This window comes from Nelumbo nucifera, chromosome 8, assembly GCF_055504915.1.
Source record: "Nelumbo nucifera cultivar China Antique chromosome 8, China Antique-T2T, whole genome shotgun sequence".
Lineage (NCBI taxonomy): Eukaryota > Viridiplantae > Streptophyta > Magnoliopsida > Proteales > Nelumbonaceae > Nelumbo > Nelumbo nucifera.
The window spans coordinates 22,687,318-22,713,835 of record NC_142656.1 but is presented as its reverse complement, the minus strand read 5'-3'; the positions used below and the strand labels follow the sequence as shown (position 1 = coordinate 22,713,835).

General features: G+C 35.9%; 1 protein-coding gene across 1 annotated transcript in view; it reads left to right on the top strand.

The window, feature by feature from the left end:
- Nucleotides 1-16,222: 16,222 nt before the first annotated feature.
- Nucleotides 16,223-26,518, top strand: part of LOC104609113 (nucleoid-associated protein At4g30620, chloroplastic-like) — a 30,028-nt gene continuing 19,732 nt past the window's right edge. The window contains exons 1-2 of the mRNA XM_010275334.3: nucleotides 16,223-16,384; nucleotides 20,803-20,957. Of these exons, the coding sequence (XP_010273636.1) occupies nucleotides 16,294-16,384; nucleotides 20,803-20,957 (246 nt within the window). The 5' untranslated portion in view covers nucleotides 16,223-16,293. The remainder of the gene's footprint in view (nucleotides 16,385-20,802; nucleotides 20,958-26,518) is intronic.

The window sequence follows — 26,518 nt, the reverse complement described above, 5'->3', positions numbered from 1 at the left end:
ATCAATGGAAATAAAAGAAGATGCATTAAGAAAACTTCTTCAAAAGATCATAATAAAACTTGAAATGTTAAAAGGGCCTGACATAGCCCTACGTATGTTGATGCATTTAGCTTGGAAAAAAAGAAAATACAAGGCCCTTAGCACACCTTGACACTAGAAAAATCAATCATACCTAACTGACGCACTGCTTGGAGTCCTTCCCAATTATTTGCTTTGTTTCCCAGTTGGTGGTGTCAATAGAACTCCAAGTTCTTGCCGCAACAATCAAATGAAGGCAAGCCAAAGTATGCCATCATTTGATTTATAAACATGTATAATCATTACTAATAAGAAAACATGGATAACTTATCTCATCTTGCAGATAAAAAAACCAACAACATTAATGACGTAACTACAGGAAATTTGCCAAAGGTAAGACATTTGATTGTATGCTGCTATAAAGAAAGAGTACTCATACGGTTAGTGTTTTAAGGTTGATATCTTTCCTTAGGTTTTGAGAAGCTCAACCAATAAAAATAGCCAAACACACAGGAGGCCAACTTATGTCCATCCCTGGCCAAACCAATGATGAGTGTTAATATCACGCATAGAGTGAAGTAAACAATCAATAATAGAAATATTTTGTCAATTAGTATAGGAAATAAGTGTAAGTACACAAGTAATGACCATCTTAAATCATCCAAGTTTTTTTTTTTTTTTTTTTTGAGAACTGTAAGGTAAAGTATTTCATTAAAAACAAAAAGGCAGATTACAAAAGGCTATACAGCATAAAACGCAGAAAAACACAGAAAAGCCAGCATCCGAAAAACAACCGAACAAAAAAATATGATCTTCTTACAAAAAGGAAATCATGCTCAAAAAAAGAACAAGTTTGCCTATTTTTAAAGAGTGGATGGTTTGTCAGCCACGAAAACACCATCCCCATAATCCTATTGAGCACCTCTTCTTTTGATTTCTTTCACCCCATTCTGCCTATAAAACAGTCACGGGGAGGATACTTCATGCTATTTTTCCAGCCTCGCTAAGGCCTCCTAGGAACCAAGCCTCTAGAAAGCCCTTCACATCCTTTGGGAAACAAAAATTAACTCCAAAAATCTGTAGCAATCTTGTCCAAACCTAGTAAGTGAGATCACAATGCAGTAATAAATGACTAGTACTTTCCACATTTCCATTATAGAATGTGCATTCCAGATCTGTCACTTCTAAACCTCTTCTAGATAAATTCTCCTTGGTTAAAATCTTATCCAGCACTGCAGACCAAACAAAAAAAGCTAGTTTAGATGGAACATGCCTGATTCAGATCCTATTGCTTGGAAAGTGAGAGGAAGAAGAAAGATACACTTTTGTCCAATTTCCCCATTTCACCCCAAAATTCATCCTCCTCAACATGTAATCAAGGAAGTTCCAATTTACATGGTCATATGCCTTCTCCATGTCTACTTTGCGTAACAGTCCTGCATGACCACTTTTCTTCCTTGAATCTATTAATTCATTTGCTATGAGAACTCCATCAACTATTAGTCTTTCCCCCACGAAAGCACCTTAGGTTTTAGAAATCAAGCTTGAAATCACTTATGCCATCCTATTAGCCAAGATCTTAGTTAATATCTTGTAGACATTGGTTAAGAGGTTGATTGGTCTGAAATATTAATTTTACTGCACCTTTCTTCTTTGGAATTAGGGTGGTGAAAGTGTGACCAAGACTTCTTTCGAGAACACCTTTTTCATGGAATTTCTTAACCACCTCCATTACATCGTGTTTCATGAAACCCCAACACTTCTTATAGCATAAGAGTATGAAACCATCGGGCCTCGGGGCCTTATCACCCTTCAACCCTTTTACCACCTCCCACACTTCTTCCTCTACAAAAGGGCTTCTCCAAATCTCTAGCTTGCTCAGCTGAAAGGGACTCAAACTGCAACCCATCCAGCACTACTCTAGACCTCCATTCTTCCTTGTACAAGTCCTCATAGAATTATGCAATATGACCTTTGATTTGTCTTCCCTCTTCTATTTCCACCCCCCTAAACCTCTATCTTTTTTATTGTTTTCTCCCTTTTTTTGCTTGACAATTTGTGGAAAAAATTTGTGTTGTTGTCTCCATCTTTCAATCCACAATACAAAGCTAGATTAGTTGTCAAAGGCTATCGTCAAAAAAAAGGGAATTGACTTTGAGGAGATTTTCTCGCCTGTTGTCAAAATGTCTTCTACCCGAGTTGTTTTTGGTTTGGCAGCCAGTCTTGATTTAGAGGTTGAGCAGATTGATGTAAAAACTGCTTTCTTTCACGGTGATTTGGAGGAGGAAATTTACATGGAGCAACCAGAAGGTTTCGTGGTGAAGGGTAAAGAAGACTATGTCTGCAAATTAAAGAAAAGTCAATATGGGTTGAAACAAGCCCCGAGGCAATGGTACAAGAAGTTTGAGTCTGTTATGATTCAGTAGGGATTCAAAAAGACTACCTCAACCATTATGTTTTTGTGCAGAAGTTTTCTGATAATGACTTCATCATTTTATTGCTCTATGTTGATGATATGTTGATTGTTGGTCATAATTGTTCTAGAATTGACAAGTTGAAAAAGGAGCTTAGTAAGTCTTTTGCAATGAAAGACTTGGAACCAGCAAGACATATACTTGGCATGCAGATAACTCGTGACAGAGAGGCCAAGAAGTTGTGGTTATCTCAAGTGAAGTATATTGAGAAAATACTTCAACGGTTTCATATGGATAAAGCTAAAGTGGTAAATACACCTCTTGTTTTACACTTTAAGCTTAGTACTAGACAAGCTCCTTCTAGTGATAAAAAAAAAAGAAGACATGCAACGTATTCCTTATGCATCTGTAGTAGGAAGTTTAATGTATGCAATGGTTTGCACAAGACCTAATATAACTCATACAGTTGGTGTTGTTAGTCGTTTTCTATCCAATCCAGGTAGATAACATTGGATTGTTGTAAAGTGGATATTGAGATATCTCCAAGGTACTTCTAGTTTAAAACTCTATTTTGGAATTGGGAAACCTATTCTTCGCAGTTATACATATTCAGACATGGCTGGGGATGTCGATTCTAGAAAGTCTGCTTCCGGCTATTTGATTACCTTTGCAAGGGGAGCTATGGCCTGGCAGTCTAGGTTGCAGAAGTGTGTTGCATTATCTACGACTGAGGCTGAGTTCATTGCTATTACTGAAGCATGTAAGGAGTTGCTGTGGATGAAAAAGCTTGTGCATGAACTTGGTTTCACTCAACAGAGGTATGTCTTATATTGTGATAGTCAGAGTGCTATCCATCTTGGCAGGAATCGTACTTTTCACGGTAGATCTAAACATATTGATGTGCGGTATCATTGGATATGGGATGTTTTGGACTCTAAGTTGATAGAACTTGAAAAGATTCATACAGATGATAATGGTTCAGACATGTTGACAAAGACTCTGCCGAGGGGAAAGTTTGAAGCTTGTCGTTTGATTGTCGGTTTGGCATTTGCCTCCACTTGAATCAGAGGGGGAGTTTGTTGTGGATCCTCCTCAAGTGGGGGCCTACAATCCTTTAATATAAAAAGAAAAAAAAAACACCTCATTATTTTATCTCTATCGACGAAACCGCCAAATTGACTGAGATAAAATTTTTGGATAGGCGACCGTCGCTTTTTTCCTTTCTGCGAACGGAAAGAAAACCCTCGTCTTCTCTGCTTGTTCGACATTCGGTCCCAACCTTCACCGATTGCCGCTCCAGCGTCACCGCAATAGTAACAGTCACCACCGGCCGCCACATGCAGTAGCCAACGACGCCAGCCTCATCTTCAACCTTCAACGAGAGAAGATTTCTGCTCACTATCTTCATCAAAACGGGTAATCATTTGTGCTCTGTTTCTGATGATTTTTCAGTATATTGTTCTTGACATCATGGACTTTAATCTGTATGGTCAGATTTTTGTTTCTTCATCTCTTTTGGTTGGGCTGTTTGTACCCTATTGCGGGTTATTTGGACTGTTTTTAGTGATTTCCACTAGTTGATTGTGAGTAGGGGCTTGTGGTGAATCCTTTTGTTTGGAGACACTTTGTTGTACTTATTATATCTTTGGTGGAGATTTTATTGGACAAGGTCCCATGGTTTTTACTCTTACTCCTCACATTGAGGAGATTTTCCACGTTAAAAATTGTGTGTTCACTTGCCTATTTATTTTTTGTAGCATTATCTGTTGTCAGAATATTTTTGGTGTATTCCCAACAATTTGTTCAATTTGTTTTGGAGGTGAGGTCTCGTATTCTGCGTTGATGATGCAGTAGTTGTTTTTGCTTTTGAAAACAAAACCATTCACATTGTCGAATACCACCTTTGTAAACTGAAGTTTAACAAATTTTATATTGCATTCTACCTAATGGTTCAACGTTCTATATACCAATCCACCATGTCAGAATTAGGCGATGCATTTTGAAAACTAGTGAACTGAAAGGAATTCAAATGGAAGGCAAGCGAGTTGTCGCCTCATGGAGAGTATTAGGTGGGAACACGTTTCACATGCTGGCCTTTTAGACTTGGATTTCAACTAAAGGATTCTCATTCCTCTCTTTGATGTGGGATTGGGGGAGAAAATACTTGGCAGGTAGAGGTAAGCCTATACTAACATGAGGCAGGATTAGTGTCCTGCACGAACATCTAGTATCATGAATCCAGCCCCTTGATAAGCAATAGCTTATGGACCTTGAACATTGAATTTCTTATTCCCTGATGATTTTTCCTTTTAGAGTTCTAGTATTACCAGTTTGTCTCCAAAGTTTAATGCCAAATGAGTAGGGTTTTCATTCCTTAGATTGAGGGGATGAACACACACAGGCATACACAACAACGAAGGGCTATTATAAAAAATAAAAAAAAAAGCCCCCTAACAACAAAAACTTAGAAGGCGAAGAAGCTCACTATACAAAGAATCTGTAAAATCACCCTAGCTAACCCGTCTGCAATACAGTATATTTTTTTCAATGCCTTCATTAACTTTGCTTTTCTATGGCAGAAAGTGAATGGGAACAGGATCAATACACAGAGTGGTATTGCAGACAACATCATTCTGAACCATGACTTCTCAGGAGGGCTGCATTCTTGGCACCCCAGTTGCTGCAATGGGTATGTTGTTTCAGGACCGTCAGGTAACCTTGAAGGCGTGTCATCTATCTCAGGGGGAAGTTATGCCGTCGTTACAAATCGAAAGGAATGCTGGCAAGGCTTAGAGCAAGATATTACGGCCAGAGTTTTGCCAGGATCTACTTATAATGTCTCTGCTTGTGTTAGAGTGTTGGGGCCTCTTCAGGGATCAGCTGGAGTCCAAGCCACATTGAAACTAGAGTATCCAGACTCAACAACTAGCTATTTGTTTATTGGAAGGTACTGCTATTTCCATTGCTTCAAATGGTTTCCATTTGTTCGAATTCAAATTTGAATTTGATCCAGTTAAGGTGATTGGAGTTCATTTTGTTTGTAAATGGGTTGAATACAGATACAACCTATCAAATCCAATTTCATTTAAATATATATGCTTACATATATTTAAAATTTATATTGTATCTATTAGTAAAATTGGTTTGAATGTTGTATTTCTATACACAGTTTCAAGTTTCATACACGTTATTTTCAGTTCATTTTGTTCATGATATACAATATCAAAAGTCATTTCTAGTTCATTTTACTAATATTATATAATATTTTGATCATTTTAATTTAATTTATTGATGCTATTTAGTAACCGATTGTAATCTGAATTCAGTTTGAACCCAATATAAATCCGATGAATAAGTTTCAATTTGGATCAAATATTAATGAATCAGCTTTGGATCTAGGTGTATCCAATTCAATCCAATCTATTTGCAGCCCTAGCTATTTCTTTTTATATCATGGTGTCCTGCCTCTTGGTTTTACATCAATGACATTTGCTGGTTGCAGAGCCCCAGTGTCAAAGGAGCAGTGGGAGAAGGTGGAGGGCACATGCCCAGCCGGGTTGTATTTTATTTGGAAGGGCCTTCCCCTGGAGTAGACCTACTTATAGATTTCTGTTGTGATCTCTACTTCCAGTCTCAAAGAGCATAAGGTATACACCTTATCTAGTCTTTACCTGGGTCATAATACATTCAGGCATGTATTCCACCAGGTAGAACTGTGCCACATAATTCACATGTTGCAGCCAGGTCAAGCACATATGGCATAAATACCACATGACTCGCATGTTGCAACCGAGTCAAATTTATAGAACATAATTAGTTATTATGCATTTGCTTGGTTTTTGCTCCCATATCAGCAAGGTTTCTTCTTTTTTCTTAATTAATTATGTGATTGCAGCTTTTGACTTATTGATTCCTAATTTAAGCTTCCTACTTTATCTTCAAAGAGTGCATACCCGAGGTGCTTAAATGATGGAAATGAGAACATTATACTGAACCCTCGTTTTGAGGATGGACTTAATAACTGGTCTGGAAAATGCTGAAAAATTCTATTACATGACTCTATGGGAGATGGAAAGATAATGGCACTGTCAGGTAATTTCTTTGCTTTTGTGAACTTCCAACTGCACTTTTTTTTATGTATGTTTTATCGAAGAATGAATGTTTCTGTCTGTATTTCCCAACTCCAACCAACTGTGCTTTCTACAGTCACTCATAAAAAAACTGCAAGTGAATTTTAATATAATTGTTAGATAGGTGATAAAATATCTATATTCCATTTAATATAGTATTCAATGACGATTTGGCTGCTTGCATGATTTAATAGAGCTTGAAATAAGTTGAAACTCTATCCATATAAAGTGATAAATATGTCTAGGAATGCGAGGAGGAAGTCTTCTATCCAAATAAATTATGGTAGTGTAAATGATTTGAATGTAAATTCTGACCTATTTTTGCTTCAAATTTTAACTTATTTTGTTTGGTTGCAGTACCAATGAAGTAGACATGAAGCTGAATAAAATAAAATTAAACAAGAATTTGCATTTTTTTTCATTTGCACTCTCATGCCTTTATACTAGTGCAAATAAAATTGCACTGTAACCAAACACATCCTTAAGTGCATATTTTTTACCTTGAACAGAAGCAAGTGACATTGTGTTGTAGGGTTGATCATGGGTCAGAGCCCTATGGGCCGGGTTTTACATGGATAATAAGGGCTTTAGCCTAGACCTAGGAGTGGCCTGGACTGCACCCCGGGCCTAGATCACATGCCCAAGTCCGGGCCCTACATGGGCCTAGCTTGGGATCATAGGCTCTTCTGGGTTTGATCACTTTGGGCCTAATGAATCTAATAAAAGTTTAATTATTTAGAATTTTTTAAATTAATTAATATATATAATACATGAAAAATATTGCACAAATCTAAACTTGGTTGGACTTGTCTGGACTTTGGGCCTATGACACAAAAAATAAGGCATATTCTTTATTTAATTCTTGGGTTTGGAACAATACTCAATAGTGACAAATCCCGCATTGCTCACTAATGGGAATGAAAGCTTTGCCTTCATCTATACAAAGCCTTGCCATGGAGGACAGCTCTCATATTTGAATTAATTCATATATTGGCGCATGTGTTAACATGTGAAATGGAATATAAATATAAGATATAAAATATTAAGTATATATAATCTATTAAATATGATATTTAATATAATATATTGTGATATAAAAAATTATGTATGTTATATTATATTATGGGTCGGGCCGAGCCAAGCCAAGAATGATCACCCCCATTCGTTGGACATTTAAAAACCATGCTTGAATGGATGATATATACACACTATTTATAGTGAGTGCTGATGCAAGAATTAGAGTTTAAGAGGTAGTTCCCTCTCAACTTCTATACATCAAATTTGTTTAATTGTATGAGATTTTAATAATGCTAATTTGGTAAATACAGTGATCGGGGTGCAATAGTAACTTAGTAAGACGTCATGCTCACTTGAGTGTAGGAATATAAGAACAAAACAAGATTGATAGTCTCTTTCTCTCCAAGTCTTGAGGCAAATCAATTCATCAAAAATTAATTAGGTTGTTCTGCATGTAGAGCGGAGACAGTGAACATTCTTGAGGGAAGCCATTAAGGTTATGTTTGGTTTGAAGGAAAAAGTAGGGAAGGGAAGGGAAACATAAGGAAACCTATACAAGGTTTGTAAAGATTTCCCTACATTTCCCTTCCCTTCCCTTCCCTACTTTTTTCTTCAAACCAAACATAGCCTAAGGTCCTGTACTCGACTATGAAAAAAATGCACAGCCACTAGTTTGGGCTTTAAAGTTTGTAAAAAAGTTACTTTAAGCCGTATGCTCAGTTTGGAAAGAGTACAAATGCAAATATGTACAGTGCAAATACATATAAAATAATATAAAATATAAGGTTTCACTCGACATATTTGCATTTGTACTCCTTCCAAATTAAGCCTTAAGGCCGCGTTTGGAAATGATGCAATTATTGTACTAATTATCCTTCCAAACTGTATTACCCTCTTAGACAATGATGAAAAAAAAATTGATAATTGGACTAAAAAGTTACTGTATTACCCTAATAGACAAGGTAATAGTATCTGCTTACTACACTAACAACCTGTGCTATGTCAGGATGAATGTACAACATTGCATACATGAGGCTCCCCACTGTAGTGTTATAAGGAAACTTCATGTTTTCTACTTCCCCGGGTGTCTTTGATGGCATGCCCTTGGAGTGAGTGACTCCATGTCTAAATGATACCAAACCCTTCTTCAAGTCTTGCATGTTGAATATTTCTACAATCTTATCTATGTAAGTAGATTGAGATAGACAAATAACTCACTTCACTCCATCTCTATAGAGTCAAAGTCCTAAGATGTAGGAGCCTCCTCCTAAGTAGAGGTGTAAATTAGGTCATGCTAGCCCATGGGCCAAGCCAAGCCATGCTTGCTACCAAGGTTCAAAATATCAATACAGGGCGATACACTGGTAAGGCATATTGGCTTGTATCAATACTCTTTTTTATGTTTTTTCTTTTTTATTTTTTTTTTTTTTTTTGAAACTGGTTCAGGGGGGGCCAGTTTAAGGCTGGTCTACCCCCTAAACCACTCGTCAACCCGAAACACCCCCTGCAAGGGCATATCAGGAAGGCGACCGATAGAGCAAATATGTTGAGAAATTTTGATCCTTGCTTGCTATCTCTAGGATACTTTAGAAGTTTGGCCCAGGACAAGCCCAAGTAGGCCCGGGTTATGCAATGCCGTGTCACGGGCCGAACTAGTTCATGGGGCAAACCTTGGGCCAAGATAGGTTGCAGATTGAACCAATCTATGAGAGGTATATTTTAAAAAAATTAAAAAAAAATAGTGAAAATTTTAAAATAAATTAACAAAATAGACAAAAAATTGAACAAATCTTAAAATTTTATTTATATGAATTTTGATGTATACAATTTTTATATATGCAATAATAAAATTATATATTAATATATTCTTGTTATATAATTATTATATATATATATATATAGGTTGTGCCACGGGTCGGGCCACGTACTGGGTTGTGCTAGCCCATGGGCTTAGAAACCCAAGCCCAGCACGACCCAACATATCATGTCGTACCTGGCATGACCCACGTGCCATCATGCCAAGCCGACCCAATTTCGTGTTGGGCAACGGGTTGCACGGCTCAATTTACACCTCTACTCCTAGGTCTTTTATAACGAATTTCTATGAATGCCATGTCTGATAATGTATACTCTTAGCTCTAATCAAATTAATGTACATAAACTTAATTTTATGAATAAATAAAATCAATACATTTATTGTTTTATGTTCAGATTGATATGTTTCTATGAATCACTACTATAGAAAACAAGGAACAAGTTATAGTTGCTGATATCAAGCTTTCTCATCCATGTAATGAAGAGATGAACACCATTGAAAGAGCTATCCCTTCAAAACACAATCAAATTATCATGGAAGATGAACTTAGTATTACAGAGAATATCTAGACTGAAGAGAAAGGTTCCACAAGGATAAGGAAGTTGGGGAAGATACATGGTTCATCATGAGGATTTGAAGGTATGCTTTCTCTGTTCTGATGGTGGTTATCAGTTGCTTAGAAGCTGGACTAAATGGTAAGAGTGGATCCCATTTCACAGCAATATCATGCTTTTCTGGTTGAAGCAGCTTTTAGCTATTAGTATTTTCTAATTGATTTTTCTTATAGGTTTCTAATTAATGGAACCGTCTTTCCATGTCGACATTCAGAATCTGTGGTCATAGTTTGAAGCAAGGCCACATGCCGACCATTTGTAAATCAGGCTTTTCTGTGATCAAGAATTCAGAGGATCGAAGACCACTGTTTACGGGCTACATTTTCAGCTAGGTCAAATCTTGATAGGCGAAAACTTGTAGTCAGGGCCTGAGGGCTACTACAGGACCTGTTAAAGCCTGACGGGATTCATATATGTTTATGAGAAAGTCCGACCACGAAGATAACTATGCCAGATTGATCTTATATGATATTATAATTGCTGTGCTTTAGTGAATATTCATTTGGAGTTTAAAGAAACAAAATCCATGAAATCTCTGAATGGTAAATCACTGATCAAATGGCTGAATGTAATTTGATCAAGCCATTTTTTAATGTAGAAACTCTGTTAGATAGTATGATTTACTTTCAACCTATGGGAAATCCTGAATTTTATTTAATTTTCAGATAGCCTGCATATTTGATTATAAAGCATTTGTCTTCTATAGAACAACTATTTTACTCTGACTTGAAGTGTAAACTCTGAGACTGTGTTTGGTTGCAATGCAAATAAATTTATACTGATGCAAAACTATAGCAGTGTAAATGATTTAGTGTAAATTTTGACCTATTTTTATTTTAAATTTTAGTTTATCTTATTTTATTGTATTATAAATAAAATAAATTAAGACATAAAATAGAATAAAGTAAAACCCAAAAAATATTTAAATGAGATTTGCATTTTTTCATACTCCTATACATTTATACTAATACAAATAAAATTGCACTGGAACCAACTAGAGCCTATCAAACACTGCCAGGGAGGGGAAAATTTAATTCCCTCACTGGAGAGTGAACAACGAGGGAGGGGTATGATGATGAAACACGACTATACGAAAGAGAGAATACCGTCTAGGAGACGACTGATTCCACACAAAAAGATTAGTGAGATTACATGCAAGCTGTTTTCAAGTTTTTAAGTGGCGTCTAGAAGTCTGAAGCTCTAAAGTCTGGTTAGTTCTTGGTGGGGTAATAGCATATCAATTCTAGTGTCTGAACAGTCAATATGAACATATTTGCTCATGGATTTTAAAAACGAACCGGTGACTGAACTGGTCAGGGGTTCGGTTACCGGTTCGAACGATCCGACCGTTCGACCCGAATGGCTAGTCCGTTCTGACAAAAATATAAAAAATTTAAAAAAATTAAAAAATTGGAAAATGGTTAAAACCGTTCGAACGGTTTGAACGGTTAATCGGTTGGCTCAGCGGTTTGTTGACCAAAATCAAAGGTTTTGAGGGAAAAAGTGGTTTTGGAGGAAAACGGAACCAGTCAGGTGACCGGTTCCTGATTTTTCCAGTCCAACCATCCGGTCCGATTTTGAAAACAGTGTATTTGCTTGCAGTTAATTAGTGCTAATTTGAAAGCAACTTGCTCTTTGTCAACATTTCATTGTTCCTTACCAAGTACAATAGTGGCATTGACAGATTCTAAACATTATTTTAAGGGGTTTTTACCGTTCAGTCCACCCCTAGGTGGAGCTAGGATTTCTATGGGTGGACTGGAATCCTACCCGTGGATTGATGCCAGATTCACGGGCAGGATGCGGTTTATAAGGAGGGGGCTACTAGTAGATTAGGAGGGGGTGCAAATCAGATTTCTGAGGGGGATTGCAGTCCAAAAATTCCTTCTTTTAAATGCTGAAAACGAGAAATCCCTTGGTTTTTCAATCAACTAATATATATATTAGTAAGATGGTCCACATCAGCATGCCTCTCCTTGCTCCATTACCCCTACCCTGCATTCTCGTTGATTCTCTCTCATTTTCCCTTCCCACCACTCCTATTAAGCCATGTCGCCATTCCCAACCCAAAAATTAATAAATATGGTTAGTAAATTACCAAAAATTAATAAACGTTGTTATTAATTAACTCATTATGACTTTTTAAAGTATTTTGGGTAAATACTATTACATTCATGTTAATTAATAACATTTTATAGAAATTGAAAACTCTTTAGCTAATTTCAATAAAATTGAGGATTATATTTAACAATTATCAAAAGTATAAAGTTTTAGTTATTGCAATTATTATAGTTAATAACCAATGCAGATGGGGGAATAAAATATTATAATGTTGGAAAATAAAATTATTAATTAATTTATATCAGAAAATAAAAGATAAATTAGTGTAATTTTGTTAGTAAAATACCTAAGGAAATTTGATATTTAATAACAATTTAAAATAATTATCAAATTTTAGTTAATGCTATTATTATAGTTAATAACCGAATGCAAATGGGGCAATAAAATATTATAATGTTGGAAAATGAAATTATTAATTAATTTATATTTGAAAATAAAAGATAAATTAGTGTAATTGTGTTAAAAACTACCTAATAAAAATAAATATTTAATAACAATTTAAAATAATTTTCAATAAATCTCCATAATTACATAAATGTAATAAAAATTTCAAAAATTTTCATAAAATAACATTTTGAAAATTAAAAGATATAAAAATTTTGAAAGTTTATTTAAAACGTATTAAATAATTATTGGAATATTTTGGAAAATTTAGGAAATTTTATTGCATTTGATAGATTTTGAAAAACTATTGAAAATTATGTAATTTTTATTATAAATTATTGAAATTTATTAAAGATAAATGAGTATGGGAAAGGGAAACTATAATTTGAACCAATAATTGTATAAATTATTAAAATAAATTAATATAATATTGGGAAAAGGAAATTATTGATTAGTTTATATTAGAGAGTATAAGATAAATTAGTGTAATTTTGTAAGTAAACCATTTAAAAAGAAAATAAATTATTTAATTACAATTTAAAAATAAATTTCAATAAATTTGAAAATTACACAAATGTAATAAGTTTTCCAAAATTTTCATAAAATTATGTTTTTAAAAATTAAAGACAATTTAGTGTACTTTTAGAAACTTACCATGTGGCTCATACTCAATATATCATTTTGTCATCAAATTGAATTGGGTTGACAAGGAGTGGGTGCATTGCCTTGAATCCACCCAACATTGGGGATGGGACGTGGAAAATTCAAGGATTCCCCATCCTTAATGAGGAATGGGTGCCTTGCCCTAAGCTCGCCCAACATTAAGGACAATGTGGGAAAATTCAAGGATTCCACGTTCCTAATGGGGAGTGGGTGTCTTGCCTTGAACTCGTCTAATATTGGAGGCAGAGCGGGGATGGGGTAGAGTGCCTTGGCTAGAGGATGGGGACAAGGATGGGGTACCCCACCTCATTTCCATTCCTATATAATTGTTAATTATTAGTGAAATTAATAAAAATGTTAGCTTTTATAATTATTTTTATTTATTTAAAGTCAATAAAAATTTCATTTAAAAATAATAAAAATAATAATAGTTATTAAAATTACTACAAATGATTAATAAAATTAAAATTATTAAAAAATATTTGTTCATATTAAATTAATAATAATTATTTTCTGTAAGTCAACATTAAATGAAAAATACAATTATTAAAATTTTAAATATTAACAATAATTTAGAATACTCTTAATTAATTAACAACAAATTTTGAATTTATCAATTAATTAATAGTAAATAAACTTATTCAGTCTTTTGGATTTTCCCATGCATCGCACGGGTCTCCGCTAGTACATATACATGGGAGATCAATTTGAGGTGGGGTCCGATAATGTCTATCTATCTATCTATCTATACATGGAAAATTAATTTAAAGATCAATTGGCAGGGACTTAACTGGGACGTTTTGGGAGTTCAAGTACTGGATTGACACGTTTTGAAATTTGAGTACCAAAGTGAGACTAGCCCCAAAGTACAAAGTACTAATTTACAATTCCCCCTTATTTTTATACACAAAAATATAAAAGTTGTTGACAAATTTGGGAACATTCTATTTCTATCATCATTGTTTTAAAGGCTTAAGTCTTGAGTGTATGCCTTAAGGAAAGGCACATCTTAAAGCCTTTGTCAAAATGAGGCGTAAGCCTCAAGCCTCAACGCAAGAGATGTAAAAAGGCATAAGCCTCAAGTATTAATGATTACTTAGTGATTTCATGCAAAAAGAATATACATTTTTATAATTTAAAACATATATAAAACAATTCAATATTTATAGGCCACATAAATAAGTAAAAAAAGAAAAATCAATAAGGCAAATTGAATTCTTTTAGTTTTTCCTATTGTTTCAAGAGAGTTCAATGCAAAAAGTGAGTAATCAAGTGAGATTTTTCTTGTTATTCTAAATGTAATGTCCCAAATTTGTTATTTTTCTCATTTCTTTTACTAATGGATCTTTTTTAACAACAACAACAACATCAAATCAACTAAGTTTTTTTTTTTTATAAATTGTTTTATTACATTAAATATAAAATATTTATAATTGTTAGTTGATTAATTATTATTTCCCTTTATTCTAGTTTATTGGTATGCGTACTTTCTATTTTTAATTTTGCATATTATATGTTATTTTCATTAATTTATAAAATTTAATTAATTTTTCCCTTAAACTTTGAGGCTTATACCTCACCATTTTGGGCCATTATGACTGAACTATGCTTTAACCTTTTAAAAACTTAACTAGCATGGCTAGTTCAAGAAGAGGAGCGCCTAACTTTTAAAGGAAATGGGTCATCATTTCAGCTTTGATTTTTTTTTTTTTTGCAAAATAATCACTCTATTTCTCTATGGGAAAAATCGTAAAGCCAAAAATTTCAGATTCAAATGGATTAAGAGAGGGAAGGTGTTAGACATCCCTCTCTCCAAGTTATTGTAATAGTCCAATATGAGAGTTGTTTAGCCTAAACTTTAAGAAAACCAACAAGAAAGATTGCTAAAAATTTCCAAAATCTTATAAAAATGCTTCCTACTTTTTTCAAAACTTGGTTTGAGGAAATACTATTAAATATTAGATATGGATTTCCCTACAACCCTAATATCTTTATCTCTTTATCCAAGTTCAAAAGAAGTTGGGAATGCAAGTTGTTATTGAAATTTTCAACCTAAAACTAGAATAAACCAAGAAACTACAAACTTAATGAACAAGAAGACAAAATGAGAGGTTTACTTCTCATATACAACCTTAACAAAGAATTATCAGCAGCTGCACTAAGTTGAAATGATGCTTAAATCAACTCTTTTGCGTAGGGTGTGCTTGTAGGCCAGAAAAATATAAAACCGTAAAAGCTTGGTATAATAATTATTAATTTCCTCTAGAACCACTCTTTAGCTTTGTCCCTTGAGGGCTGCTCGAGTTCTTTGTGCAGTAAGGTCTATTTGTAATTGTCTTTCGGAAGAGGACTGTCCCCCATTTATTATGGAGATCGTCTTCCCCAAAACAAAAACCTATAATCACTTATTCTTTTAATTTAAAATTCCACACATTTTATTTAAAAAATAAAGGGTTCTAACCAAACGGTTAAACCATTCAACCCATGATCTGCTCATCAAACTAATTCTCTATACGGTTTAAGTCCGATACATTGCTGGATGAAACCAGATCTCCTATCCATTACAACTCTACTCACGTCTACCTACAACACACTATTTACTTGCATTGAGAAATGAAAACATGTTCCCGTGTAAGAGAATGAAGTATTCCTCATGTGCGACTGCGACGTCATGTGAGCAAAATTCTTGTGGATTGGAGATCCGGACTCTTGCAGTCTTGCTGGACAGGCACCGGGACCAGGTGTACAGCGTAGAAGTGATAGTCAGTTTGCACCGATCCAAAGGATCCATCATCCATCCGCATGGTGGAAACAGATAGATTCGTTTGGCAGTGAACCGTCATTGCACCGTCTGGCAGGATCAACTCAACGGTTCCATCAACTAATTCGTATCTCGGTTCGCCGAGTTCTAAAAAGTTGCGTACACGTGATTCATGCGCGCAGAAGATACAGATTACAGAATATAAGCAATCGTAAATAGGCAAATAATTAAGGGTATTTTCGTCATTATCAAATGACACCGGATATTTCGGGAACTTGCGTCATTTTATCCTCCAAGGGGAAAATCTCTTCTCAGTCTCCCTCGTTTCTCCTTACTCCGCTTTCGGTTCTCTGTAATGGCTTCCACGAATGCTCCAACCGCTCAAATTACCAACTTACACTGTGTAAATGACCGTAGAAGCCCTACTTGTTCCTCAATATCCATCTGTGAGTATTCCTCCTTCGTTCTCTCCTGATTTATCCTGTACAGTTCTTCTTGCTGTTAGTGATCTCTTTTGCACCTACTTAGCATTTTGTATCCAATTCTAGAATTTCAGTTTCATGTTAAGCTGTTGAACACAGATATTGAGATGTCCAAGTTGAAAATAGACATTCTGTTTGGTTTCATAGATTGCGTAATTGAATTTTGATATACTGAATTATTAATGAAAATTCAATTTTCGAATGTTTGATGAAAGGTTGCTTTTTCTTCTTGTTATTTATTTTATACGGTTTTCTATCTCATTATTTCGAGCGCCCTGGATTGTTTTTGTACTTCAACTTCAACCTTACTGTTTGTCTTCAGTGAGTGAGCTGCTGTGGACATTAGCTATAATGCTTTAAATTATTTGGTGTAATTTAATTAATGATTCCGAGTTCTATTTGATGGTGCCATGCATTTGAGGTAGTTAATGAATTTATGATGATGATATTTACTAGTTCCTGGGTCCAGTTTTAGGTGGTGTTAATTTCGAGTTCTTAGATCGTTTAGATAAATAATATAATCACTAAAAGAGAATATGAGAAGTTTTGAGCAGCATTGTTTCATAAACGCTGCAGCTATAAATGTACAAGACATTTGACCACGAAGATCATGTAGAATTCCGCGGAGCCATATTTTGATTAATTTGATTCCAGAGTATCATTCGTAGATTTTGTTCTTGTGAAGGTGTACGAGACACAGCTTCTCTCCTAGAAATAAGGCCATGAGCATGTGTGTGCATGCATCTGCTTAGTGTTCATGATGTTGTCCGGTCAGTAATAGTATATGCAATAATTAGGGAAGACAATTTCCTATGCGTGAACCTTACATTATCCAGTTAATTCAGCCCTTTATTGTTTGTTGAGGATACGCAAGCAAGCCATATGTAAAATTTCAAGGAGAAACTGAAGCCACTGAGTTTTCTGCTCTACCAAAAGATATTTGTGGGTTCTTTTCATAAGGAGTTTCATCACTTCTATGTGGGCTTTGAAATTTGTTGGGATGCTGTTAGGGTGGTTGGGAAAGGAAGGTGATCTTCAGGATCAAAAAATGAAGGTGATCTTGTTTCCTTTTGTCCTTTACTGTATGGAGATGGAAAATTTAAATCTTGCTGTCTAATAGAGATTTAATTAGTAACAAGAAATGCAACCAAAATTTCATTTTGCATTTTGAGCCTAATAATTGGAAAGTGTTGAGAAAATAGTTGGAGCTTGGTGGTGAGACACAGATGTTTTGTTTCCTATTCAAGTTGCTCATTGACAGTGTGGGGGGAGATTCTTAAAATCCTATTGAATGGGCCAACATTTTGAAAGAGGATCTATTTTATTTGCAGATTCCATAACAGGATTTTAGATATTTGTGAAGTTGGTCCATCGAAGTTACAGATTATATGGTCTTAATGATCTCATTTGATGCTTTCATTACTTGAGAATAAGATGATTGGTAATGTGATGTTTCATCAAGATGTAGTTTGGATTTGGAGTAGTTGTGGTTTTCTTCTCTTTTTAGATAGCTCCCTTCTTATTATTGACAATATTTAGGATGCTTCTGAGTTTTAATGCTATGCATGACAACTATTTGAAAGTTTGGGAAATGAGTAGAATGAGGTAATGTATAAATATATTTTCAAAGTATCTGATGATCCATTGGGATGCATGGTAGGCATGATAAGATATGATTTTGAGAAGATTCATGGTCTTAGGCTTCACCTACAGGCCTAGATTTTTCAGTTCTCTATGTGACAAAAGATAAGAGGACTCTGATGAAGATTTGTTTTAGTGGGGATTGACTCAAGCATGACTCACACAACCTAGAAGAAACCTAAATGGTTGAGTGACTGAATCAATTTTTTTTTTCAAATGATTCAATGGAGCGAGCTTTCTAGTGGATTCATTTATGTGCTAAAGATATGAGTGGTTTAATAGCATTGGGGAGAAGGATAAAGTGGATCCTAATGAATGTCTCTTGTCAAATACTGCTATATTTTTCTGAGGGTTTCCCCTGATGTGTCTTTTCCTTGGTGGGGAATTTGGTGGCTCATTCTTCATGTGGACTGCAGTTTTGACAAGATTTGAACAATCAATCACATGATATCACAAGATTTGAACAATCAATCACATGATATCACAAGATTTGAACAGGTACATACTGTGTAGAAGGATAGATGTATCAGTTTCTCACTTTTTATCCTTTATCCCATGCCATATAAGGTCTAGTCATATTTCATTGTTCCCCAAGGGGGTTTATTGTTAGAGGCTGAATTCTGTGGAACCCTGCACCATTTTATATCTGCTGGGACCTTCAAAGGAGCACAATCGCCATGTGATTAACAGAGTATCCTGCTCAATACTGGTGCTGATTGTGAAGATCAGATGTCAATTAGTATTTTTCTGTGTCCACCTTAAATGACTTCCATGGTCTGAGATATGAACACTTTTGTGGACAGTGAGATTCAATCATTTCAATTTTTAAATGCTTCTTTTGATATAAAGAGGACTATACATGATAGCTTTTTACATGATTGCTTACTCATTAGCCATGTAAAGTCCATTTATACAGGACTAGGGCCTCTTTTAAATACTTAATGCAATGTACTATAATTATAAAAGAGAAGTGGTTGGGCAGTTTCTCATCTAGGACTTCTGCAGAGGAAGATCAAGTTTTATTTAAAGCAGCATTGGCTGTGGTGGCATGGATCATAATATGCTTCATATTCATCTCTTGTAGAAATGGAATTAAAAGGCTCTACTCTTCTTCTTTTTATTTTGGTAGGTCTGTTTTATTTTGTTATACCCAGATAACTGCATTCTTTGTGTAGCTTTCACCTATAAAGCTGCTGCTGTGTCTGGGCATATGCAGGTAGAATTTAACCCTTTTAATGTTATACAGAATCCTAGGAATATCCTCATTGGTTTATGATAGAATACAGAAGGTAGGCATCCTCCAAGGTTTGCAATATCCCCAGAATATGCCAATATTATCCATGAAATTTCCCATTTTAGGGGGTTCCAAAATATGTACAGTGGAACTTTTATAACTTTTATAACTAAATAAATTGCTAAGCTATTTGGAATCTTTCAAAATCTCAGGATTTACATTTTTTTGGCAAGTCATGAAAGATTTTATTAATAGCAAAAAAGAAGTTTCAGTGACAACTTTCAAGCAGAGTCGCGAGGTGCAGCCCCCATTACATAATCAAAATTACACTTGAGCCCCAAACAATTCAGACTTATACACCCTCTGTTTTGTAAAACATAATCAGCTAACCCTTTTGCTGACCTCCTTTCCCATTGAACAATAATTGTCATATCTCTAATTAGCCATTTAAATATTTTCATAGAATCCCTATATTTTCAGACCACTGTTTCTGGTTCCTTCAGCCACCTAGTACCAGCTTAGAATCACCCTCAATTACCAACCTGCCAAAGTTCAAGTATCTAGCAATTTGTACTCCTCACAAGACTGGTTTGAGTTCAGCACACACTGAATCCCCTTCTCCAACAGGGCCTGAAAAGACAGCAAGAATGTGCCCACCAGAATTTTTAAAGACTCCTCCAATACCATCCAGCCCTTGATTTTCAAAACAGCTTCCATCAAAATTTAATTTAATAAAACCATCTCCTGGGGGAGTCCAGATTGCAATTGGTTTATCCTTCCTAACAGAACTTCTTGCTACAGCTTCCCAATTTACATTATTAGCATACCATACTTTGGTGGGAACTAGAGATATACTGACCAGAAGCACATTTACATGATTATTATTTTACATGTGATGAATCCTACCTGTATCATAAGTAAGTTGTTCCTTAATCTTGTGATACTTGTTTTATATGGTTGTTTTTCATAGTATCATATATATATATATATATATATATATGTATTGGTATTAACTGTGTATTTTAAAAGCTTATAGCCTTACTGCAAGAAATTAATTCTCTTCAATGTTTCATCAAACTGAACAAGTTTATGCCATTCAATAATTTTTGCAAAGTTTCCTGTAAAATTTCTTATTTTTGAAGGTTCAAAGTTTTTTTTTTCCTCCAAAATTGATATTGCAAACATTGGTTATGATGTCCAGTGAAACTATAGTGATGTAAAGAAACTACATGTGAACTAAGCTATCGCAATATGAAATAAGTTGTCCTTTCTTCATGTCATGCAGCAAAAGAAAGAAAGATAGAATCTTTATGACATGGAATTTTCTCCAATTAACCAACCTCATATAATTAGACAAGGATTAATTTAGTTGAGCTGAGAATGTTATTTTTTCCAGTTGGTTGTTGGCTTCTGACTTAGTTCAAAAAGATCTTATTATGGGTTTTATGCATCTATCTGACCTTTTTTTAATCTTTATTGCAATTTATCTTCTTGTGCTGATTTCCAGGCAACAAGCTAAAGTCAAGCACAATTCCAGTTGGTCTACCAAGTTTGTCTTGGCCTAGAAGGAGATCTGGGCATACACAGAAATCTATACATGTTTATAGTTTATTTGGTGGAAAAAAGGAAAATAATGAGAAGAATGAAGACACTCCATCAAAGGTGAGCTCAGATACCTTCTTGTCTCGATGGAATGTTCAATAGAATTTGGAATGATTTCATCTCTTAAAATTAATATGATATTACTTTTATGATTATATGGAGACCTTCCGTTCTAATTCATATTTCTTTCATTAACAAATATAAAGTCTTGACACATTTATTCATTTCAATAAATACATCTTAAACCCTTACTTTCAACCTCTTTCTCTCTCTCTCTCAAATACACATAAACACATTCATTTATGCAAGAGAAACTTGTATTGTTTGTTAACAATCCAAACATGATAAAACAAAAAACATTAGGTAAAATTTGTGTGCATTATATGAAAATTGCTGAATCATAACTCAAACATAAATGGACCAATGATAAAGCAACATGTCACAATGAAATCTTTAATGTTGTTAAAGTCTTTCATGATAAATATGCCTTGTGAAACGTGAACCAATGAAAAGAGGCTAAGGAACCTTCTACAGGAGATAGAATACAATGTTAACACTCCAATGAAGCTCTACTATGACAATCAGGCTGTAGTTCATATTTCTTCTAATCCGGTGTTTCATGAAAGAACCAAACACATAGAGGTTGACTGTCACTTTGTGAAAGAGAATGTGCTGAGTGGAGTGATAGACACTGCATATGTTAACACAGGGAACCAGTGGGCAAACTTATTTACTAAAGGGTTGAGTCGGGGAAGAGTGGACTACATATGTAACAAGCTGGGATTATATGATATATACTCATCAGCTTGAGGGGGAGTGTTAGTGTCGAGTATGTAGGGGTATTTCTGTCTTTATACTTATGTTGAGGTTGCTGATGTGTAATATTATGTTATAACTAGTGTCTCACACTTAAGTAGGGGCACATGTGTCTTTTCCATTATGTTAGTAATATAAAACATATCTGGCCGAATGGGAGAGGTAATTTTTTCTCTCATTTGAACCAGACTTTTCTTCTCTCCTTTTCTCCTCCTTTCTCTCTCTCTTTCTTTCTTCTTTCTTCTTCTTCTTTCTTCTTTGCTGTTATTAGACTAATAGAACTCAAGGGCAGGCCGAATCATAATAAACAAGACTATTAATTATGAACAGACCCATTCAATTGGGCTCTCAAGTGATTAATGGGCCCAACAATGATGCTGTAAATAGGCCAGCACTTAATCATGGGCTTGCTACAATAGTGAATGGATCCCACAATCTTTGACAGTGGATGGGACCCACTATAGGTTTAAACCTTTGTTTAACAGTGGGTATTGCCCACTAATCAGAGCATTAGAATATGGGTTACAAATCAGGGGTGTTACAATTTATTTTATCAGTGGGCCCCATTGATTAGATCATTGAATTATATTTTTGACAGTGGATGGGACCCACTATAGGGTAAATTTTGATTTAACAGCGTGTATGGCCCACTGATCCAACCATTAGAATATGGGTTACAAATCAGGAGTGTTAAAGTTTGTTTTAATAGTAGGCCCGCTGATTAGATCATTGATTTCTGTTTTTGATAGTGGATGGGACCCACTATAAGGTAGATTTTGGTTTAACAGTGGGTATGGCCAACTGATCAGTTCATTAGAATATGGGTTACAAATCAGGAGTGTTAAAGATTGTTTTAACAGTGGGCCCCACTGATTAGATCATTGAAGTTTGTTTTTGACAGTGGATGGGACCCACCAAATCAGTATGATTAAAATTTATTTTATTCGGTAAACTCGAAGCTGGTAGGCTTAGGAAAATTCCTGGGAGTCTGAATTGTAGGCTTGGAGGAAGAAACAGTAAGATATTTGGAAAATATGGAGAAAAGATGGCTAGAAGAGAAGGAAAAATCAAAAGGAGAGAAAGGGAATCAGGGAGGGAAGAAAAACAGAGAAATGTTGTGTCTTCCCTGGAGTTTAAATGATAAAGCAGGGAAGGGGGAGGGGTCATCTAGGGGTGGAGGGGGAAAAAGCTGTAAGGTTCAGGGGCTGGGGGTTTTCCATTTTGTTTTCAGATGGATCTGAAAGTACTTTCGTGGAATGTTAGGAGTCTGGTCAGGCAGGAAAAGGTTGGTGATCTACAATTTGCTTAGAAGGTGGGAGTCAGATATAGTGTTCTTTCATGCAATAAAACTGGAGGAGGTAGATGCAGGTCTAATCAGACGTGTTTGGGGTCAAGGCCAAGTGAGGTGGGTGACTAAATCAGCCAGAGGGACAGCAAGGGGTCTATTAATTCTCTGGAATTCTTCAAAATGCAAACTGGTCTCTTCTCAGGCTGGGGATTTCTCAATCTCAGTGATTTTGGAGTTTGAGTTCAGGGTTAGTTTACAAATGTCTATGGTCCAACTATAAACTCAGAGAAAGAGAGATTGTGGGAGGACTTGGCGGCAGCTAGAGGTGGGACCGCTTTACCATGGGTGATTGGAGGGGACTTTAATGTTGTAAGATTTTTGAAGGATAAGAAGGGAGGAACTCGTAGATCAAGGGACATGAGGAGATTTGCAGATTTTGTCAATCAATTTGAACTCCTTGATCTCCCACTTGTAGGGGCCCAATAAACAATCAGGATAATCCAGTTCTGGAAAAGTTGGACAGATTCTTGGTCTTTCCTGGATGAGAGGATTCTTTTCAAACTCTAAAACAGGTTGCTCTCCCTAGGCCGGTTTCTGATCACTCTGCTATTCAGCTTGTGTGTGGAATTCAGAGGACAAGGAAAGTTCCTTTCAAGTTTGAAAATGCATGGTTTGAAGAAGAGGGGCTGATCTATCTACTTTCTTCCAAGTGGTCAGAAGTTCAACTTGATGGAACAAGCTCTTTCATTTTTGCAAAAAAAAAAAAAAAAAAAATCTCAGCCTCATTAAGGATTATCTGAAACTCTGGAAACAGGAATCCAAAGGTGGTGTGGAGCTCGAAAAGAGGTTGTGTCTAGAAGCTATCAAGGAAGTTGATTTGGCTGAAGAGTGGAGTCCTTTGTCAGAAGTGGGTAAAAGAAAGAGGGCAGAAGCTAAACTGAAGTTAGACAGACTAGCCTATGAAGATAAGCTGAAATGGAGACAAAGAGCTAAAGTTAAATGGTTCAAAACAGGAGACAAATTCTAGTTTCTTCCACAAGATGGAAAACACAAGGCAAAGGTTCAATCAGCTGGAGAGGTTGGAATTAGATGGTGAGGTGGGAGAAACTTGAACAGACATGAAAAACATTGCCACAAGGTATTTTTCAGATTTGTTCAAAGAAAACTAGAAAAGAAGACCCCTCCCAGTCAATCTGGCTTTCAAAAGGCTTTTAAAGGAGCAACAAAGGGAGCTAGAAGCTCCTTTCTCAGAGGAGGAAGTGTGGCAAGTGATTGAAAATATGGAAATAGATAAATCACCAAGGTCGGATGGTTTAACTAACTTATTCTACAAGAAATGATGGGAGGTGGTGAAGGGTGATTTGATGAAGGTTTTTCAGGACTTTCATTACAATGTTGCTCTGGAGAGAAGTCTGAATGCAACCTTCATCTCTCTAATACCCAAGGTAGAGGGTGCAACAAATGTCAAGGACTTTCAGCCAATTAGTTTATTGAACAGTTGCTTTCAGATCTTGGCCAAGGTCCTAGCTGAAAGACTTAAAGAAAGTTCTTGATTCAGTAATTTCAAAAAATCAGTTTGCTTTTGTGCCTGACAGGCAAATGCTAGACAATGTTCTGGTGGCTAACGAACTGATAGATTCAAGGAAGAGGGAGGGCAGGCCAGGGTTGTTATGTAAGCTAGACTTGGAGCAGTAGCACACATGACTGCATCCATCCAAAACCATTTTGGCACATTCATATGAATTAATAAGCCACGAGCTACTTCGAGAAGGTGGCGGTTCTTCCGTTCAGCCACACCATTTTGTTGGGGTGTCCTGGCACAAGAGCTTCGCTGAAGTGACCCACTCGAAGCAAAAAACTCCGTGAGATCACTATGGAAATATTCCTTCGAATTGTCCGACTGGAAGATATGGATTTCCGTTTGGAACTGAGTGAACACCATGCATTGAAAATCTTTCACAATTTTTGGCACTTCATCTCGAGATCGCATAGGGTAAACCCAAGTGTATCTAGAATAATCATCAATCAAGGTAATGAAGTACTTATAGCCAGCCTCAGTAAGTAGAGTAACAGGGCCCCAAACATCAGAATAAACAATATGAAATGGAAATTCAGATCTTTTATTTCGCAAAGGTAAAGAAATTCTACAATGCTTACTCAATTGACAAGTCTGACACTGTAACTGACTCACTGACAAGGACTCAAACAACTTTGGAAACATAACTTTTAATGACTCAAAAGAAAGATGACCTAGATGACTCTGCCATAAATAGGCTTGACTCTCATTTGACGAACTCATGGACTCTGTAGCCACAAGACCAGCATTATTCTCCAACACGTAGAGACCATCCACCATGCTTCCTCTACCAATCGTCTTCCCCGAGGCCAAATCCTGAAACACACATGAAGACGGAAAAAAAGTGACTGAGCAGTTCAAGGAGTGAGTTAGACTACTAATGGACAGAAAACTAATAGGTAATTTCGGAACATGCAGTGCATTAGGAAGAGTAAGGCCAAGTGGGAGAGGTATGGTACCTCGGCCAGCTATGGTAGAAAAAGAATCATCAGCTAGTCTTACCTTATCTCTCCTAGAGAGAAGGTTATATGTCTGAAACAAATTTGACTTACCGGTCATGTGGTTTGAGGCTCCGGAGTCAATAATCCAAGGAGAATCATTGGTATGAGATGACACATGGAAGGTTGTGGCAGCATTACCTGATGTAGACGCAAACGAGGTAGAGGGAGTAGGACCAGAATCCATCTGGCGGAGAGTCCTACTATACAATTCCAAATGTTCACGAAAGGAGTTGATAATATCTTCCTTAGGGTCAGAACTGGGATGCCTCTCCTGAGTTACCAAAGGACTAGTCTCTGTTGATGCCATATTAGCTGAGTTATACCTTTTTTGATTTTGCTGGCCTGGTTTCTTGCCCTGATCAGGTGTTGACTTCTTACCCAAATCCTGTGCCCATTTAGGTTTTCCATGGAGATCCCAACATGTATCTCTCATGTGTCGTGTCTTCTGGCAGTGAGTGCACCAAAGTTTGCTCGTATCATCTGTTTTTTTCTGAGAGTCACATTTTTTAAAACCACCTCCGACATTTGTGTCTGAATTTCCCCGGACAGCTAGGGCAACTGACTCCCCTTCTACACCATTCATCGCACTTCTACTCTCTTCTGACTGCACCAAGGCATACACCTACTGAACTGATGGCAAGTCTTTACTACCCAAGATCTACACCCTGATGGACTCATATGAAGGATTCAGCCCTAAGAGGAAGGTAAAAACTCGTTGCTGAGATACAAGTGACTTATATGCCTTTGCATCTTCATCACACTTCCAATTCACATTCTGATAGTGATCAAGTTCTTTCCATATCGATGTCAAATCAGAATAGAGTTCACTCTCCCATTGATGTATCATATTTTCCCCCTAACAGTGATGTAGAGTTTTATTCCCCTAGACCACTCAAGGTAGTTCAGACCATCAAAGGGAATAACAGCCATGGGAAAACTC